Here is a 19,893-nt window from a genome sequence, read left to right on the forward strand (position 1 = left end):
GCACACATGAACACAGTCTAATAAACAATTTAAATGTTTATTTGAAAAATGTTAACAGTACAAATCAGCATGGGCAGACTGGGCCTACTTGGCAATAGTAAGCCAGTACTTTTGTAGAATTTTCTTTTTTCTTTTGAGACTTCACATAGTACTGCTATCACAGATACAAAAAGCACATTGTTTACAAGTGCTAACAATTTTTATGAGTGGAAGGGGCCATAAAAGTGTAAAGTGCTTGAAGTATAAATCTGCCTTTTTAATTTTTATTTTGCATATACAAAATGTCAAATTACTTGAGTAACACAAATGTTTGGTAGTGATATTTTCCTTGCAAGGCACACTCAACCCTAAGAGACCTGAAACCAGGTTGGGCAGTTTTGTTTAGGCTTGCAGGCACAGCTGATGTTTGCGATACTCCTTCGTCCTTTTCTGAAGAATGCTATCATCTGGAGACTTCAGGACACCCTGAATTTCATCATCTTGCTATTCAGGATAGCTGACTATGGGCATGAAGGCAGCCAGCACCCTGTCCAAGGTGTGGAAAAGTGACTTCACAGAAGTTAAAACCAATGATAGCCCTCAAGGTGAAAAGCTGTTTTATTTTGAAGCTTCTGAAAAGGCTGCATGTTTACGGAGAGGCACAGGGAATTCAGCTTCGGGCCTCAGCCTGAGTGTCCCTTTACCAATGAATCAACTCACTTAGTTTTCTTAGTAGGAAACAAACAAGGTATTAAGATCAAATGCCAAATTTCAGGTCAACTAAAAATTTGTTTTTAAAAAACAGTAACTCCAAAGTAAACACAATATTAAGTACATGCTTTCTCATCTAAATTATTTTTCCTGTCTGGAAGATCTGAAGGCAAGCTGATGGTAATCACAGGTACAAAGCTGACTTGATCCAGGAGAAGGATGCCTCTGAAAGGTAAGATTACCTGGCATTAGAAAACAATATACAAAACAATTCCGTATTCTAAAAATAAGGTTTATTCTTAAACTCCCCAAACTTAGTTTAAATCAATGCATCAAGTAAGTATTACCCTCATAATCTCTTTTATGAAGCAAGAATGAAAACTTGATGGAAAACTGGTTCCAAAATGTACCAGCTGTGGTTTTAGAGGGGTCCCTTCACCCAGTTTCTGCATCTGAGATATCGGTAGCATAGGCTCTATATGGTTAATTTCATAGTAGCCTAATACTACCTGCTGTCAGGCTACTTTGTCAGGCCCTTGCACCTAATTCTCTAAGACTAGCTAAAGCCTCTAGTTTTATCACAGTACTGTAGAATGGCATTAAAGACCAGGGGGGAGGTCCTGACTCACACTGGCAACTGTGTCATTCACCAAATGAGACCTCCTACTCATTCTTACTGGTTTACAATCACAAATTAAACCTTCACCACTTTTTACAGGACCACTTTATACAGGTAGCAAAAAAATGACTGTGTGGTTTTGGTGGGTGTTTTGTTTCGTTGTTGTTTTGGCGGTTTTGTTTTGGTTTTGTTGTTTTTTTTTTTTTTTTTAAAAAGGGGGGTAAGGACCATCCTTCCAGTGTTACAATTTCTTGAAATACTCTGACAAACCATGCACAAGAGCCATGTTCTCCAATTGGAAGAGAAATTACTGCAGGCTGATTCCTCTGCTCTGTACTGACCTCTGCCACGGACAGGCTGTCAGACACTTTGCTGAACAGTTTATGGGGATTAGAATTTTCTTCCTAGTTCTAATTAGTTCAAAGTTCAACATGTGGCAGTGCTAAGCTGCTTGCTGCTGTGGGGAGTGCAAAGTGTTTCTTCACTTTTTCTGCTCTAACAAGTCAGTTACAAGAAGTACTCCAATCTGACAGCATGCTTTGTGAAATATCAGGGGGAAGCATGGTCTCTTTTCTCACTGCAGTTTCCAACCTTCCTGATCTTCCAACCCTCCATTTTTCTAGCTCTGTCAGAAGAACTAAGGCCACTCATATCCCTGGGTGGATACATAAATTAACTGCACTTAGAAGCCACTCAGAAGCACAGCTGGTCAGTTACATTTGAAGACATCAGCTGTGCTTGTGGGTGATGAAGCATGCTACACTGTCAGTCACTTCTCCTGAAAGAAGGTATGGTTCCAAGGGTTAGGACTTCCAGAATTGACTTGGGTTGCTTTAAAATATACATGCTTGCCCATTCCAGCACTAAATCTATACTGATTTCTTAGCTGCAGTTACTAATTCATCTTTCCACCGCTTGTTTTGAGAGCTTACTTCTCTGAAAAGTATTAGTGTTGCTACTAACACACTGAGTGAATAAAGCCATCTGCAGTCAATCAACTTTATTTATGACCTTTTGCCACCAATGCTAGCACCAATCACTACAGCTTGTAAGCTGCCTATACAGGTAGCTCCTCCTTGGGAGAATTCCCACACAAATTTACAAAGCCAAATTTGAGGCCTTTCATAACTACTGTAAGTCCAACACAGAGTAGGAAAAGATTTAGTGTTGTTGGAATTGTTTTAGCTCTAGCTTCTCACCCTCCTCTCTCAGAGCTATGTTAATGGTGTCTCACAATGTAGTCCTTAGAAGACTTGGTAAAAACTTGGCAGTATGACAGCCAAGCTAAAGACATTTCCAGTGGAAGATTTTCCCATGTTCCTCTGAAATGCCTATGTGTCAAAAGGTCACTTGGAATGGAAAGTTACCGGCAGCCTTTTCACTGAATTGTTGCCACCATCTTCCTACAGAATGGGGCTGCTTCTTGAAAGATTTTTTTAGTTCATGTTTTGCTTTCATCAGAGAAAAAAAAATAGCAAAAATTACTTACTTGTTTTCACAGGAAGGGAAAATCACCTTTAAGAGTTTGAGAATAAGAGCTGCTCCAACAACTCCAACTACAATGACTTCCATCAAACTAAAGAAGACAGGTAAAGATCGAAACCAGAATCTGCACAACCCTTTTCTCAAGTCTTCTACCCACTGGCACATCACCTACAACCAAACAGGTAAAAATAAAAAGATAGGTTGCAAAACACAGCAAGTGCAGTTTTTGTAGCTACTGCTGAATCGCATTACATGGTGATGGTTTTACTTAAATTTATGTATGCTTAAACATACATAAAAGCAGGATGGAATTAACTGGTGACTCAGACCTCTTTCTTCTACAAAGTTTGGAATGGGTGAAGGTTTAGTTCTCCGCTCATCCTAGCAGAGTTCCCTGAAAGGAAAGGCCACTTTAGAAAATAAAGGACACTTGAACAGAGCAGGTGAAGGGTGAGCTATTTGGCCTAGGCACAGAGAAGCTATGATACCATGGCAGTGTACAGCAGCGAAAAAGGTTACTGACAGCCCAGGAGAGAGGTAGCACCTTCTCTAGCCTATCTGTAACTTCCAGTTTACTGTTTTGGCCCTCCTGTCTCAGTAGTAGGTTATAAAGTCTTTCTTTCTGCCACAGAGGCAGCCATCAAGCCCATCCTTACCTAATCTGGAACTGAAACTTCTCAAGCTGTTATGTGTTTCTTACAGCAGGTGAGACCAATGGCCTATCTCCCAGAGGGGTAAGCACTCAAGAAGAGTCAGAAAAAAATGATGTAATTTAAAGCTAAACAATATTTGAAATCGTTATAAATGCTTAGCTTGGTATAATGTAAATATCACAACTCACTCTCATGAAGTATCTGTGAGGTCAGAACATTGCAGGATTTAGAAACCCATTTGATTCCTGCTGGAGTAAAAAAAACCAACAATTCCTCACTGCTAAGGGGTAATTTAGGAAGTTGGGGGTTTTTTTTAAGTTTCCTAGAGTATGTCTGTAAAGGTCTGTTCTTTTTAGTGGTTGGCTGTGGGGATTTCTTACGACTTCAGTGGAAGTCAGTTTATTGTCAGATACCTCACACAATAGAAAATCCTAGTCTTTAACAAATATAAAGCAGCAAAACAGTACTCTGAGAAGTCAATACTAGGTTAAGTAGGAATGGCAATTCTATGTTGCTTTTTTTTCAAATTAAAAATAAAGGACCAAAGACAAAGGCCTAGGAATGTTACATACCTTCTTAACGATCTTTAAATGGATGTTGTGTTTGGTCTTTACATGAGGAAAGCCCACTATCTGAATCCTAACAATGCTGGGGTTTTTTTTGTTCTGTGAACATCCACAAAGGAGGAAAACATAATATTTGTATGTGTTTCTGTAGACAATACTAAAAATGGGGAAGTTTATTCCCTCAAACTGTAATACTGAATAACATTCAGCTCTGTCTGCAGCATGTTACTACAACTTTTCCTCCTAGAAATGTCACCAAGCGGTATGCATTTCATCTCTGGGGAAACAGGGGAAAAAAACAGAGGGAGGGGAAAAAACTGCTTTTCCTTTTTAGACCAGTCTTTAAAGGTATATACTAATAATTAAAGTAAACAAACAACAAAACTACCTTGTAAGAAGATGGAGGTTCTATCCTAAGAGGGGTCTCTGGTAACTTGCCAGGTAATGTCTCTTCATCTACTGTAGTTTCTACTTGCTGGATGAGGTACTGACTGGTAGTTTGCAGTGGATCTTGAGTATCTGAAGAAGAAAAGCTAGATTTAGTGGGGGGCTTGCTTTTTATTTGACTCACTATTCAGGAAAACAAAGACAAGCTGCATTTCTATACTTATAGTACAGTTCTCACACATTTACAGCAAGAACACAGAAGGCTGACTTTTATTTTTACTTGAGTAGTGAATTTGGTAAGAAGCAGAAGCAGTGTTACAGTGCAGCCTTTAGCTGTGCCCTTAGCTGTAAATTTCAGCTGTCGCCAGATTAAAAGTTGATGAACTAGATCAAAATATTCATCTCCTGTGAAATCCTTGATAGTTTTTGATTAAATAAAACTGAAATAAGATTAAGGCATCAGATAACTTCTCTTGCTTTTAAGTTATTGGAAGTGACCCAGACAGGTATTTCCTCTTCAGTTTTCTCTTTCATTCTCAGGAAAAAGGGGGAGCTTTACAGAAACTTCCATCACAGCACTAAGAGAGAAATTTATTCCTGTGAGATGTCTGGGCTGCAGCTTTAGAAGTATCAAGAGCTTCAAAGGAGAACAGATTTGAAAACAAACAAACAAAATACCTAGAACATGGAAGAGTTTAATGTAGGTGTTTTTAAAACCAAAAAAAAACCAAAAAAAAAAAACCAACCACCACATAAAACAAAACACTTCCCTGTTAATGAAGAAACTGTTTCACTATGTAAAACACAGGAATAATGATGTTCTTTCACCCTTGTAAAGCAATACATCAACTGTGGATAAAAGTATTATGTAACATCTAAGAGAGATACCTTTTCCTGCGAGGTTGGGAAGTGTAAATAACACGTCGTTGTCCCTTGGGATGGAATACAGCATGCTCTCTTTCAAAGGGACAGTGTAGTTTGAATGTCTAAGTACTCTCAGGTCCTTTACTAAAATATCTATTTCTGTTACTTCTTCCTGCTGAACCTACAAGAGATGCAAACATGTTGATAATACTGAGTTTAAAGTGAGAGTGAAGTAGGCTGGCAGAGAAAACCAATACATCACAGAAAACTCCCAAGCCATTAAGATTTAGAATAGGGATGTTATAACACGAATTAGTATTCTTTGTTTTTACTTACCACGCTTCTGTAGACTATACCACATTAGAAAATATGCTGAACAGACTAGGTCTCTCTCCCCCTGCGAAAGCATGTGGTAGTCACTCCATGGGCTTTTAACCAAGTCTTACATAGTTCATTATGATACTCTTTCAGGGAGGCATTTTAGGACTTGGAAAACCCAAGTGCATAGTTAAAGAGCACTTGCAAATGTTTAAAGTGTTGCTGAGGCAAGACTCACACTTCTGCTTTTGCTTTTTTTCAACAACTGAAAGAATAGTTTTCTTCCTCCTCTTCCAGTGATGTGCTGGACCCGTTTCACCTAATCACTGCAAATATCACTTATATAGAATACATTCAGCATAACTCCTACTAACATCAATAACTGCACTGTGAGGCCAAGAAATGACAAATCCAGAGAGTTTGTGACCATAATTGTAACTGCTGCATAGAAATATAACTAACAAAAGAGGAATGCAGCATGTGATACAGTTTCACTTATGCTTTCAGACCTATAGGCCAACCTCCTTTTGCTTCGAACATGCACAGAACAATGCAATGAAACAGATGATCTTTACTGTCAGCTGATAACCAATGAGAAAGATTGAAAGCTTTTGACTTAAAGGAACAATTAAGGAAACAGCATTAGCTTTCTGGTTGTTCTTACCAGGTCCCTGTGAAAGTCTGAAATGCATTTTGATATTTAGTTTGAAATATGAAATACAACAGCACTGTTGTGTAACAACTGAATCAAACCAGGATATATTATCCTCCTAACAGTGGGATAAACACCTCATTAGAAAAGCTTCAAATCTCTCAGTGGGATTTTTCATTAACAGAGTAAGATTTTGACATGATGCAGATCCCTGTAAAAAATACTACACGCTGAGCATGCAATTAATTAAGGATGAATAGTACTATCATCATTCTCCCTTTTAAAAAAAAAGGCAGCAGAACATAAGCCAGCTTCAAAAGAGCCTGGCCACATGTAAGATGCAGACGTGTACTAAAACAAAAATTTGATGCATCTGCTGGCTTCAGCAGCTGTATCTTCTCTCCAGAACCTCTCTGGTTGGAAAAATAACTATACCGTATAGGTGATTTTGAGAACTCAGTTCTGCATACTTCAATCTCGGCTAGAATTGTAACCCCTCACATTCACTGGTATTTGTGCAGATAGAGTTAGAATTTGGGGGGGGGGGGGGGGGTCTGTTCATCTCAAAATCCATGTTCATTATCAAGACTTTTATTCAAGTGAATTAATTATCTTACATGCAAAATATTCTAAGGCTAAGCTCTCAGGTGTTATGGGCTTTCACAACAAGCCCACCTGACATAAGAGTTTGCTACTGCAAGCTGTCCCCCACGCTACATGCTTGAAACACTTTGTTAGCTTGGAATAAACAATGGGGAAAACCTCAGGACTCGGAACGAGCCCATGCCCCTTTTATTTATTCTGTACCTTATTTTGTAAATGAAATATTGCTTCTGAGTCTAACTTTGCTTGCATAAACGCATTTGTTGAAAGAGCATGTGACAGAGGTAATGATATTCTAACAAGCTTAAGGGAAAGTCATCCAACACTTAATAATTAAAATAAGAATAGAAGCATTAAAACTTGAAGTCTCCTCATGAAACACCCCTGCTACTACACAGGCAACTTAAGTTGGTATTATCTCCCTCAGTACTGTGCTAACTAGCATTAGATTATATACTTTGTGCTCTAACCACCAGCCAGATGCATGTAAACCTTTTAATCCTTGGTAACTACTTGCCTCTCCTAAATTAAAAACAAGCAGAGTGTTAGGCTGGGGGTTTTTTTACCTGTTTTCCATCAATTTCTGTCACTTCTTCCTGAATGACAATCAGCTGCAAATCAGAACTGGATGCCAAAGGCCACTTGTGAACCATGATGCGAACACTGACGGTTTCCAGGCGCTGCTGATCTGGTAAGTTATCTGAGTTTCCATTCTCCACTGTTAACACACAATGTCACAGTTTTCAAAGAGAAACCACCCCAACCAGAAAGCAGTACACAACCATGGGGCAAACAGTTGCAACTCTGACATAGATGCCTTTGCACACGTAACAGCTGAATGGAAAAGTCATTACAACTACAGAGGACCACTAGCATCAAACCAGAGATGCCTGAACAGTTGTACGGACCACGCTGATCGTAACTCTTCCAGTAACCACTGTTATAAGGGGTAGTAATCTGGGCAACAGGTAAAACAATTGCCATGATTTTTTACCAGTATATCACCAAATCAAACTTGGAGCAGGTCTCGTGATATAACACAGCAGACAACAGCAGCACTGTACAACCCCCAGACTGAGAGAGCTTGCAAGCAATGTCACATCCCCGCCTTTGATGTTTGCATTAAAGCACTCTAAGCAGCACTCTTTGGCTTCGCTATTGCTACATTCTTATTTTAGTTGTCCAAAGGAGTTCGTAACAGTTAATACCACAGCCCAGCCAGCCACCTGTGTCAACATCTTGATTCACACATTCCCTTTCCTCTCCCTACAGAAACAAATATGCTCTTTTCCACGCACACTGCATATACCATTCAAGATGAGTGTCAGTTCCCTCATACGTGTTTTTTCTGCCCCCACCCTCCCCATCTTCATATGTGACCTCTGACACCTCAAACTCTCTTTCTACCCAAAAGCTTTCAGCTATTTTCAGCTATTTCAACAACCTAATATTCCAGGAGTACACAGGGAACTGCCTTTCCACCCTCACTGTTTCTGCATAAACTTAGTATCCTTCTGCCAACTACCATGCCTCTACTACAGGTGAGGGCATGCTAGAACTGAAGTGCTGCAGAAATGCAAGAGGGGAGGTGACAGATCTCTCCAGCACGCAGACAGCAAAGTGCGTGAACTGAGACTGAACTGGCCCCTGATTCTGTGTCACTAGCGCTGTGGGTCACTTGCAGTGCTGTACAACGTGGGGTAAAGCTGGCCTGGTGTCCTTCCATTACACAATAACAGCTCAGTGTGTCCATTACTTTTATGCTATGATCCCTTTCCTCATAAAGCTATTTCGCTTATTTTAAATACAGAAAAATACTTTTCGACATCATTTAGCAACATCTTCCATTGCAAAAATAAGTGGCAGAAGGAGAGAAAGAGGTTAGAGAGAAAGAGAAAGGTTCCCTATAAGTGTGAGCCAGAGCACTAACCTGGTTGCTGAATGTTTTCTGACTTACAGCAGCAAGCATACATTAAAGGACCAAAGCCCCTAAGATGCCAAGTAGCTGAAGCTCCCTGTAGTCCCAACCTTTGATGTGTCAGGCTGCTCAATCCCCACTACACTCAGTGGGAGTGAAAGATACGCTTCCAAAACTGACATTCGTGGGAACTTCAAGTGGGGATATAGGGCCCAGGCATGATCTGACAACAGTGTCAAGACAACACCATTCAGGAGACTTGGTCTCTAATATTCAAGAGCATGAACACTTGGCTCACGTTGATTTTTACATACATTCAGGAGTATTTTTCCCCTCTGTTAACAGGTAACAAGTATTTCTATATTCCTTCAGCATTTTAGAAACATTATCTGAATATATTGATGAGGATTTAGTAAGTAAATAGTATAAACATTGCTTTACAGATAATAGAGAGACATACTATGCTGAGGACTCAGACCCAAACACGGAGATAGAGAGTTCCAGGTTCCTAGCTCCAGGGCAAATCAGTATTTTTCTCACTGTTTCAGACTGACATTCATAATTGTAGTCACTGCAAGCTATACAACTATCATTTGGGAAATTAATAGGAACTACAGTGCAGTGCTCAGTATCTCTCAGAATTAGTCAATAAAATCATATCTTTTTTTTTTTTTTTGGAGTCAATTACCTTGCAGGTAAATGACATTCTGCCATGTTTTTCTACCCTAGGATAGAAAAAAATAAAACCAATAAGAATAACTATCCCAGAAAAAGAGGAATTAATTACTGTTCTCCCTCTCCAGAAAAGAAATAGTGTCAAATTAATAATTGATCATGCTTGGGAAGGAAGGGTTCAAGAAACAAGGTCATGGCTCAGAGAAGCAATTTAGAAAAAGCATCAGTACTCTCAAAGTAAATGTCTGATTTTAAGGAGAGGATGACCTCAGAAACCAAGCTAGAGACTGACTGCACCTGATCCATCAAGAGATCATTCTGAATACAACAGAAGCTTAAATCAAGTGAGCATAATGGCCCTTGTTTAATTAATTATACAGTATGCTCTCTGATCTCAAAAAATCACAATACTTTCTGGTCTTTCACAAAAGGTATAGCATTGAATCAGTGGAAAAAATAGCAGTTTCAAAATAATTTGAAGTCATCAACCACTGCGGGACACTAGCAAAACTGCAGTATTTGTGCTATAATATCCTAACTAGCAGAAACTTGTTTGTCCAACAGACACAGAAATGAGATAATTAAAAGATCTTCCTAACAATAATTCATACTTTTGTTATTGAATCTCCTTTTGGATATATGCCAACCAACCTAGGGACACAGCCATTAGCAGGGTGGAGTTGCATCCTTCTGTTTACATTGTCTAGCCTGTAGTGCAAAACATTCTTTTGAAAAGATAGGCAGAGTCTGGATTTCAGATTAGACCATTTATATATAAGTATGTGAATGGGACTTGACAACAAGGCAGTAAGATTTTTTCCCACCCATTTTAGTAGCAAAATTATCGTACCTTGGGAAATGATTTGCTTCTACAATGCTCAGTTTTGCAGAGTAGGAGAACATGTAGTCATTGTAAGCTTTCGTTACTAGATAACAGGGAAGCCAAATACCCCAGGGGAAAAAAAAAGAAATAAAAAGAGAGAGAGAGAATACTCACATATTATTGTTTGACATGTTACGTGGGCAACCCCGCTTTTCATAGGAAAATCATTTAGATATACCTGTCCATTAACATAGGTGATATTAAAAACAACCTGAAAGACAGACAGACAGAATGAGTGTGTGGTTCCTGGCCCCATGCTACAATTCTGTTCTCAGAGGAACACACTTCATACTGACTGACGTCAGACAAAACAATGCATTTGCATCCACATGCAGACTTTGTTTCACTGTACATTAATTCACTGAATAAATACAAAAACCAGACAAACCTGTCCTTTGTGAAATTCTCCACTGGTTTTCAACATCATAACGTTGACTCTGATGGTTTCCTGGAAAACAGCAGTGAGAAGAGATGTGAGTTTCTGAGGAAACACATAAGCCACTGCAGGCCACTTTCACACACTGTCCTGACAGAATGACAACACACAATCCCCAGAGCACATTCCCAGGCTTTCTATCCAGCAGACAGAAGAAAGAGCAATATGCTTACTTGTTTCATGTAAGGGTTGGTTTGAGTTTTTTCCCCTCTTTTTAATAAAGAGGATTGATGAGAAAGAATGACAGCTGCATCCCCTTATGGATAGGGATTTTTTAAATAAAGATAAAATAATAATTGAGCTGGATTCTCAGAAGAACTTGTTTCACATGGATATAATGGAAAAGAAGTCTCTCATATTACCTGAAAAATGATAGACAATACAAGCTAAAAGTCAGATTCTCTGTAAATGTTTTTTAAGCACTCCACTTAGTCTTCAAGGTGAAGTATAATTTAGTACATGTTAGCCTATACTAAAGAACACTCAGCTTTGTCAGTGTCAGCAGTAATCCTGTTTCTTTTCTTTGGTTATGATTCCCAAATTATGCCACACAGGACACCTCCAAACTCACAGCTAATGGGGATTTGCTTCTTTCTTTCAAACCCTAATAGCTGTAATTTATTGACTCACTCATTCTGTCCTCTTATTTCCCCCTTGTATTCAGGGGCTGTTTTGCAGATGGGACCTTAAATCTCCCAGGCCTGCCCCTGACAAAACTTACATACAAAAGCCAAATCTCTCTTGGACATGGCCAAAAGTAATGATTGCCACACTGCTTTCCTGAGTCACCTCTTCAGAGATCATGTTAAGCTCCCTATTTGCCTTTTGGGAGCCTTAAATGATTCTAATTGCATTTCATTTTCCTCTGGAATACTTCTCCATACCTTCAGCATCTTCTTTCGCTCTGTGTTTGAGTCACGGTTTCACAACAGCTAAAAGCAAGTCATGTCTCAATAAAACGTTGATCTTGCTCAGAGTTTAAAATAAATAAATAAAAAAATAAATACATAAGAAGGCTTTTCGTTTGGGATTTTTATAAAACACTAAATTTTCAGCCAGGAGATACTTGAAATATACAGTACCTAGCATAACATAGTCCCAATTCGTGAACAGAGAGCTTCTGAAGTGTGACTATAATGTAAAAAAATCCTTAAATCAACGGGTGTTAATCAGTATACACAGGTAGCCAGGACTGCCAAAAACTGAAAAACAACATCCAAATCTGATTCAGCAGAAATCTGGCATCATGAAAAGCATGGCTTAAAATCTAACACAGGTAACCTTTTGGTTGGAAACGCCTTGTCATTGATGCTTCAGACGCATTTGTCAAATCAGTAGGAAAACTCTCTGGCCACTGAGACCACAGAGGAATCTCTTTCTCAATGCCCCTTCTAGGAAACAGGTGTTTATACTGACTTTTCAAAGCTGTACGTCTTTTACACCCTCAAACTGTTTCACAGATTACCAAAACCTTGTGTCATTACTTCTTAGTTTTTTCTGTTTTCTGGGGATTCAAAAGGCACAAAAGATGCATCTTCCAGGCATTCTTAATAGTCCTTCGGTTTTAAGCCTTAAATGAAATTTGAGTTCTTTTACACAGAAAGCATTTTGCAATTTTTTTTTCAACATCTACAAAATGACTCACTGAGATTACAAGAAAAAGGAAATGACTGATAGCCTGTAACTGCTGAAAAAAAAGGAAAATCCCCCCTACTTTTTTTTTTAATCCAATGCTTTATTTGAAAATTAAGGGCATGGGGCAATATAGATATGCTCAACAACTGAGCATTAAATGTACAAAGTGAGCTAGATACACGATGATTAATTTTCTTCAGAACAGCTGTCCATTCTGTTGACGTAGTATCCACAAGCACTGTCATGAATTCTGGTACATACTTAAAAACTTGCACTTGAAGATCGTATTACATGTTTAAGAAATTAAAATATTTCAGTGGATCACTTCCGTGCTGTCAAAGTTACAAAAAATAGATCATAGCGTGCAGACATATAAGCCAGCTTAACCGCTTGCTGCCTCTGCCACTAAAAAAGAGAGTGTAGATCTCTCCTGCACATCATCCTTCCCTCTCATTTATGCCAAGTCAGTGAGCCAATTTAGCTCATTAAATTGGCAGGAAAATGTTCCCTTTTTTTGCCAGACTATTATTCTGTCAGTTGAACAAGCAAGGAACAGCCAGACAAGCATGAGAGACACAAGAACGCAGCTGGGAGGAGGGAGCCGGGCTACTTGTCCTGGTGGCCACAGGCTGTTGGATAGGCTCTGCTGCATGGTCTGCCTGTCCTTGCAGCATCTCCTTAGAAGATGCCCATCCTCACCATCATCTCAGGAGATGGTGGTGCATCTCCTGAATGACACAGGTTCATAAAGCTATTCAATCGCTTAGAGCAATGATTAATACTCCACTACAGCGGCTACACCATGAGCCTTGCCATTTTGTGTTCACAAGCAACAGAGAACTCCTATTCTTGCCATTCCCATGACCAGTCTGTTCACATCCAGATCCATCAAATTCTACTGATAATTTCCCATATTCTGTACATCCATTCTCCTGAGTTGTCACATGTTCTTGTTTTGCTTCTTCGCTAAGCGGTCTCACAAGAGTTGATGCCAGTCTTGCTAAGAAACATTTCAAATAGATCTCAAAGTTTTGGTGCTAAAAAATAATCAGTTTTCAATTGTTCTTGCTCCAAACATTCCTGAACTGATACAGAAACATCTCAAGGACCAGAGGAAGACCAGCTTTTCCAGAGTCAGAATAAACTACATCAATGTCATTCCTGACAGACTTATTCTTAAAGCTCTCCAGTGATGTCCAAAAACTTCACACTCTCCTCAACTATTTACTCTAGTACTCAGCTACCTTTAACATTAAAAATTTTCCTAACGTCTAACCTGAAGCTTCCTTGCTGCAATTTATGAACAGGTCATTCATGACTCTTCATAGTATCTTCCCATGGAAAATAACAGTCCTCCAACTCAGTCTTCCTGATTTTATGATAATGCTCTCAGCAAACTTAATCCTTCCTTGGAGGAGAGTTCCTCACTGCTGTCTTCCTACGGCTTCCCACCGGTCTTCCTGCAGTGCCACACCCAAAACTCAACGGGTCTGGCTGTGGCCAATCTTCCTGACCCTACACATCCCATACCAAAATCTACATGAGAGCAAGAACCGCAAGATGCATGCCAAACACAATGAAAAGCCAGGCAGGAGGAGTAGGGGAAAGAGGAAGGACTACTGCAAGTAGCTCACAGGAGAGTAGAGCACCATCCCAGCTGACCCGCTTTCACCCACAGCCGGGAATGGGTGATGCACAGCATTCCCCCTGTTAACACAACCCCTGTCAGTACCCCCTCGATATCTGCTCATGAATAAGTGTTCAAGAATCACACGTTGTTTATGCTTGCTAAACCGGGAGGGAAACAGACTTGGCATGCCAATAGCTCTTGTACCGTGCTTTCATGATGAAATGCCTGGCCTGAGAAGCCATACTTGCTAGAAAGTGCTCCAGTGCTAACTCAAGTACCCATCTTTCCAATCCTAGGGCTGAAGACTCACAGGGTTATGAAACACCCTTTAATTTCAACAGAGAAAATACTTTTTTATGTTACCATAATAAAACTCACTACTTAGGAAAAAAAAAAAAAAGGTCTTCTATACATATGTCTTGTGGCTATGTACTTCAGCACTAAGAAAAGTAAATAACCCCGCATCACTTATTTTGTGTATTGAAAGCATAGTAAGCCAATCCTGTAGTAACAAAGTCACTGAGAGCAGGACATGGGTCCTCTGCAGTAATCCATAATATTGCCCAGTCAAGTCCTGGAGAAGCCTGAACTATGAGTGTAAAACTTGTTTGTATAACTTACTTACAATACACTTTTCAGTATTAACAATATCATGAAAGTTCATGTAAGTTTCAGACAGTCCTGTAATTTAAAAGGTCCTCAATTCATGGGAATATTTGAGAAAGCTGCACTTTGACAGAGTCAGAATCAAAGGACAGCCCCAAGAAGCAATTCAGGTCCCCAGGAATCAGGTTGTGCTTTCAGCTTACCATTGACACCTGTACCATCATTCACAGCACCTTATCCCTTCCTGTGCTGGTGAATGCCTTCACACAAAACTCTCCAATTTACACTAAAAATGGCTCTATCATTCTTAATGCTGTTATAGGATGTCGATGTCCCTCCTGAGACATCTACATCATCCTACGATTTCTCATCACTGTTTTAGTGCTCCAGCAGTGATATTTACAGTGGTAATGGCCACAGTACCTGTAAAGAGGACAGCACTTCTACCACAGATGTATGTCATTCTGTTCTAGGACAGCTAGGCAACAGCAGTAACAGTGTGGCTACATACGTTACAGTGAGCTAGTGAATTTTTGTGAACTTGGATCAATAGAGATAAGCAGGTAGTGATCATTTTCTAATCCTTTCTCTCTCACCATGTGCTGCAACAGAACCCAGGAGTGTTAACTGTGGCAGTATAATTGCTCTAGTAGCAGAAGAGCAAGATGGGGAAAAGATGGCAGCTAAGAATATAAAGCATCTGGTATAAGTTAAAAGGGAATATTCATTAATTCTTAAAGACTCCCCATACCAATGCCACACAAATCTACAGAGAACATTTCACCTAATCTTGGCCTTTTATGAAAAATGCCGCACAAGACAAAGCTTTAAGTCTAATCATGCAGGAACTTCAAACAGATCTGATTACAGAATCATGGAAAAACTCATTCCATGGGCAGTGGGTACCTGATGGGGTGCACCATACAGTTTCTCCCAGTACAGCGTAACTGTTAAGTCCTACACAACTGCATTAGTCACATAAACCCCATCTAGATTCAGCTGCTAGCAGCCAGCCCACTTAAAGCACAGCTGTTCTCCATTGAGGCTCTCCGAACCAGGCTCTTTCTGCAGTAGAAGGCCTGTGGGAAGCGGAGCGGGCAGCACTAGGAACAGATGGCATCATGCCTCGCAAAATGGCCATCTGTACAGAGACTTGAAAGACAGACAATCCCCTCGCATTGATTACGCAGGCACTAGTGGGATATCCTGTTGGTGATAGGAAAATATAAAGTCCAATGAAGGTTGCCAAACAGATAAGAAATAGACAAGACTAATAACTTGTTTCTAAAGTTGAAAAGAAATTATGGGAAAAAAGTGTTCAAACAGACAAACAAAACTACCACCCAAACTCCTACTGTTTGAGTCTTGGCACTCACATGGACAACTGGCTCCAAACAGTGTAACCATATATTTGCAATCCAGAGATCTGTGATCTGTGCTTCTCATAATTCTTTCATCAGACTCATAACAGACCTATGTTGTAGGATGAGTCTTAACTGCAATCAGGCATAACTGAGTTAAGAAATAATCGTGGTACAAGTTTGACATGACAAGTTTGCGAGACGATAATTAGTCCCTCACATTTTGCAAAATTTTAGTACAAAATCTTCTCCAGTAAGGTTTAGCATTATTAAACTGCATGACACTATTTAGGGTAAGATAATGAAATCCAGTGTTTGCTTAAGTAACTAAAGCTGAACTATCTTAGTTAATATAAAAATCTAACATAATGCTTTTGCTTTACTTTTCTGAACAACCACACTTATATTCCTTCCTTGCTTTACGATGATTCTTAGTATAATATTGCTTATCCTTTCCTTTGCCCTACATATGTTGCTAGAATTAATTGCCTTTGCTTTCTCCCTATTAAATCAACTCATACTATGAATATTTTAGCAGGAGTTTTAAAAGTGAATACTTAGTCTCACATCACTGGGACATGGCTGCATCATACTGCTGTAATTTAATCAAATATACATGGAGAGATGATGTCAGATCTTTTAGGCATAAAGTTCAGAACATGTGCCAGGCTGTTAACAGAGAAACTGCCATATAGCGATGAAAGAAACACTTCATCATGTCAATATTGACAAGTTTCTTCAATTAAAAACCATTACACTCACTGCAAATGGTTGATGTAGTGAAGATTACTTTCTCCTGTTGTGAAATAATCCATCCACACAGAGGTTTCTTGCAGCCAACAAATGATCTGAAAGCAATATTTTTCAGGCAACTACACTAAAAAAAAAAAGTCTGGTAGGCAAGTATGCTATTTAGAAAGAACACTGCTAAACCTAAATTATCAAGAGGCAAACAGAGTAAGCAAACAACACAGCATTAGCATTCAGCCCACTGTGCTTTTAGCCAGTTCCTATCAGCACATTAAAAAAATACTCTAAAACACAAAACCTAATTCCTGACCTTGCACCAGAAAAACACATTACTTTAATGTGAAGGTCAGTTGTCTTACTGCATCGTTCCCTGCCTTTTTAAAAAAAAACAAACAAACAAAAAAACTTTGACTAATATCAATCAATCTGTAACCCAGTGCTTATCCAAATTTCAGGAGGAGAAAGAAAAATCAAAACATACATGCTAATGTTTAAAAAAAAAAAAAAGTCCAGATTTCAAAACAGCTTATTTAAGAAATGACAAGTATTGCACAACAACGGAGGCATTCACATTCCGGAGCTGAACAAAAGCATTTCAGCCTTACAAAACGTTACTCCAGTGTTTCAAGGTTTTTCCTCAGTCCTTCCACTATGGTTTCTGTAACATCATGGCCATCAACTTGGAGGTGAACTTTAATACCACATACAAGAACTACAAAATGTGAAGCCACCAGTAGTATGCTGCCAGTGGGCTCACAGAATTGTAGAGTCGTGGTACCCAGTCAAAGAAAAGCTGAACATGTTGATGCTGCCTGCTCCCAACCAGTCTGCAGCCCCAAGCCATACTGAGGAAAGACCACGATTATTCTGACCCCATCGCCCACTGTAGTTAAGCTTATTGCTTCTGAAGCCAACCTGACAGCACGGCATTCCTGTTCTGCCTATTCCCACTGCCTAGGCACTTCTGTTTCTACCAGGCCACGATAAACCAGCTCATGGTCAAAACCCAACAATTCTTCTACTCAAAACTTTCTCAAGATGCATTGTTCCTTCTACATCAAAAATGATCCTATATGTACAAAAAGAAATAGTGCAGGAGGGAACACAAGTTTTTATTTTTTTATGTTTGAGATTTAAAAAGAAAAAATACTAAAGTAAAAATGTGTATGTTCCCTTTTTGACTCTTAAAAGAGCTTTTCTGCATGTACTTATGCCACCACACCAGTATAAAGCTAAAAAAGTGCAGACACTTCCAGCTAGAAAAAACTGAGCTGACAGACCACCTAAGAAGTACGGCACAAGTGGACAAACTCAACCCCATAAACAGCACAGCTATGCCCGTAAGGCATTACACCCCAGTTACTAAGTCAAGCCCTATTAGCACTCCAAAACATACCTCTTCTACTTCTGACCCCAAGCTGGCATCCACGGGACCGGTCCGGCACCCCTGTGCCATGCTCACTCACGCATTCAGATCCAAAGATAGATAGCATACACGGATGTGCCTCCACAACTTGCACAACTGCCAGCTGCGACAAACAACTTCAATGCTACTGAGTTGAAGTTTTGGTGTGAAAGTGTGATAGGTTCCAGGTAGAAGGTATAGACCAAGAGCATAGGTCTCTATTCCATTGTCACTTCATGTCTCTCTTGGCAAATTCAGGCTAGCACTCCCTTTCTCAGAGGGATAAGCAAAGTACCTGAGGGCTGAGCCCTCTCTGCTCTCTTTAGTGCACCTGACTTCAAGCACTCTTGCACTTTTATAGGTGTCTGAAGATCTAGATCCCCATTTTGATATCAAAGCTAAGCAGATCTCCCTTCAAATGTTCATATAGAGAAGCAGAAACCAGGAAGTAAGCCCAGGAATCCTGCTTTGCAACACAGGATGTGCCAGTGCAGGGCCTTTGTCAGGCTTTCTTGGAAACGTTTTACTTAAATTAAAAAAAACCCAAAACCTCTAGAGGAAAAAAAGCCATAATAAATTTACTCACTTGACAGCAACTTCACATTGGCTAGACAAGTGACTACAAACGCCACACAGCTCTTCCCTCTTTGCGATCTCACACTTTTGAGTTCACGATTATAACAATTAGAGGATGTATTTAGTCATGATTCAAGTACAGACAGAAGTACCCAATTCTCTTCTGTAATTCTAGAGGTCAAAGCTCACCGGTGCCACGGCACATCTTTTTATTCCCACTGAGAAGACCTCCCCAGTAGTACACAAAAAATTCCTTCCACTCCTTAAAAAGCCACCAATTTAACTTAAAACTATCTTACCAAGATACAGCATAGGTACTGGAAGAGAAAAACAGACAGCACAATGCCCAGTAATATACCAATACATCGAAACTCTTTTCTCGATTCAGTTCAAAAGTACAGAAATCAGTAGGAGCAAATGTGGACCTAACGCACTGCGTACTCCTAAAGCACTGAACCATCAAGATGTGGGTAGGCAAGCATAAAACCACAATATAAATACACCTACATTACATAGAAGTAACTATTTCCCCCCCTCAACCTGTCAGATACTTATTTCAGCATACCAAATCCTATAGAAACGAATCATTAAAGGGACGAGGGAAGCATTACACCCACGGTAACCGAGTTTGTGGCAGACGCCTTTCGTACCGTTTGTGTACATTTTAGACCGAAATGCACTTGGGCAGCAGGTCAAGCACTGCAAGCAGGGGTAATACACCTTAGGCTGCCAAGCGCTACAGCCGGGAAACCCCGTCCCCGGCACACCGCCCTCCGGTGCCACCGACTCGGCCCGCTTTCTCCAGCCGCGCCAGCGGCTTCCCGCCGCCCATCCCGCCCGCCCGGCCGAGGCGGCCCGGAGACGCCCAGCGCCCCGGCAGGGTCCGGCTCACCCCTCGGGGAGGGAGGGAGGGAGGGAGGGAGGGAGGGAGAGAGAGAGAGAGGGGGGGGAGGGAGAGAGAGAGAGGGAGGGAGGGGAGGGAGGGAGGGACAGGGGCTGGGACTGGCCCCACCGCGTCCCGGTCCCGGTCCCGGCGGTACCTGGCCCAGCTGCAGCGGCGCGGCCGGGCCCAGCAGCGCAGCGGCCAGCGACAGCAGCAGCAGCAGCAGCAGCAGCTCTCGCCCTCCCAGCGCCGCCTCCATCTTGCAACCCGGGAATTAAAGTGAAACATCAACAAGCGG

General features: G+C 40.4%; 1 protein-coding gene across 2 annotated transcripts; it reads right to left on the minus strand.

Moving 5' to 3' along the window:
• Nucleotides 1-18: 18 nt before the first annotated feature.
• On the minus strand, nt 19-19,893 carry GINM1 (glycosylated integral membrane protein 1). Of its 2 annotated transcripts, none has more exons than XM_052784757.1 (8): nt 19,753-19,893; nt 10,702-10,761; nt 10,428-10,524; nt 7,404-7,555; nt 5,289-5,445; nt 4,402-4,532; nt 2,799-2,962; nt 19-915 (listed from the first exon to the last, which is right to left on the minus strand). In XM_052784757.1, the coding sequence occupies exons 1-8, from the start codon at nt 19,852-19,854 to the stop codon at nt 807-809; spliced, it is 972 nt and encodes a 323-aa protein (XP_052640717.1). In that variant the 5' UTR covers nt 19,855-19,893; the 3' UTR covers nt 19-806. The 2 variants fall into 2 exon arrangements, with proteins under 2 accessions (XP_052640717.1, XP_052640718.1); XM_052784758.1 differs by lacking the exon at nt 19,753-19,893 and adding an exon at nt 10,923-11,648.

The sequence above is a fragment of the Harpia harpyja genome, chromosome 4 (genome assembly GCF_026419915.1).
Source record: "Harpia harpyja isolate bHarHar1 chromosome 4, bHarHar1 primary haplotype, whole genome shotgun sequence".
NCBI lineage: Eukaryota > Metazoa > Chordata > Aves > Accipitriformes > Accipitridae > Harpia > Harpia harpyja.

Bases quoted from the DNA above. Each gene is read 5' to 3' on its own strand.
- GINM1 (XM_052784757.1), bottom strand. From the start codon at position 19,854: ATGGAGGCGGCGCTGGGAGGGCGAGAGCTGCTGCTGCTGCTGCTGCTG. The intron at 10,525-10,701 runs GTTTGTCTGGTT...TCTGTCTTTCAG, and splicing joins GAGAATTTCACAAAGGACAG to GTTGTTTTTAATATCACCTA. The intron at 4,533-5,288 runs GTATCTCTCTTA...TTTCTTCTTCAG, and splicing joins TCCCAACCTCGCAGGAAAAG to ATACTCAAGATCCACTGCAA.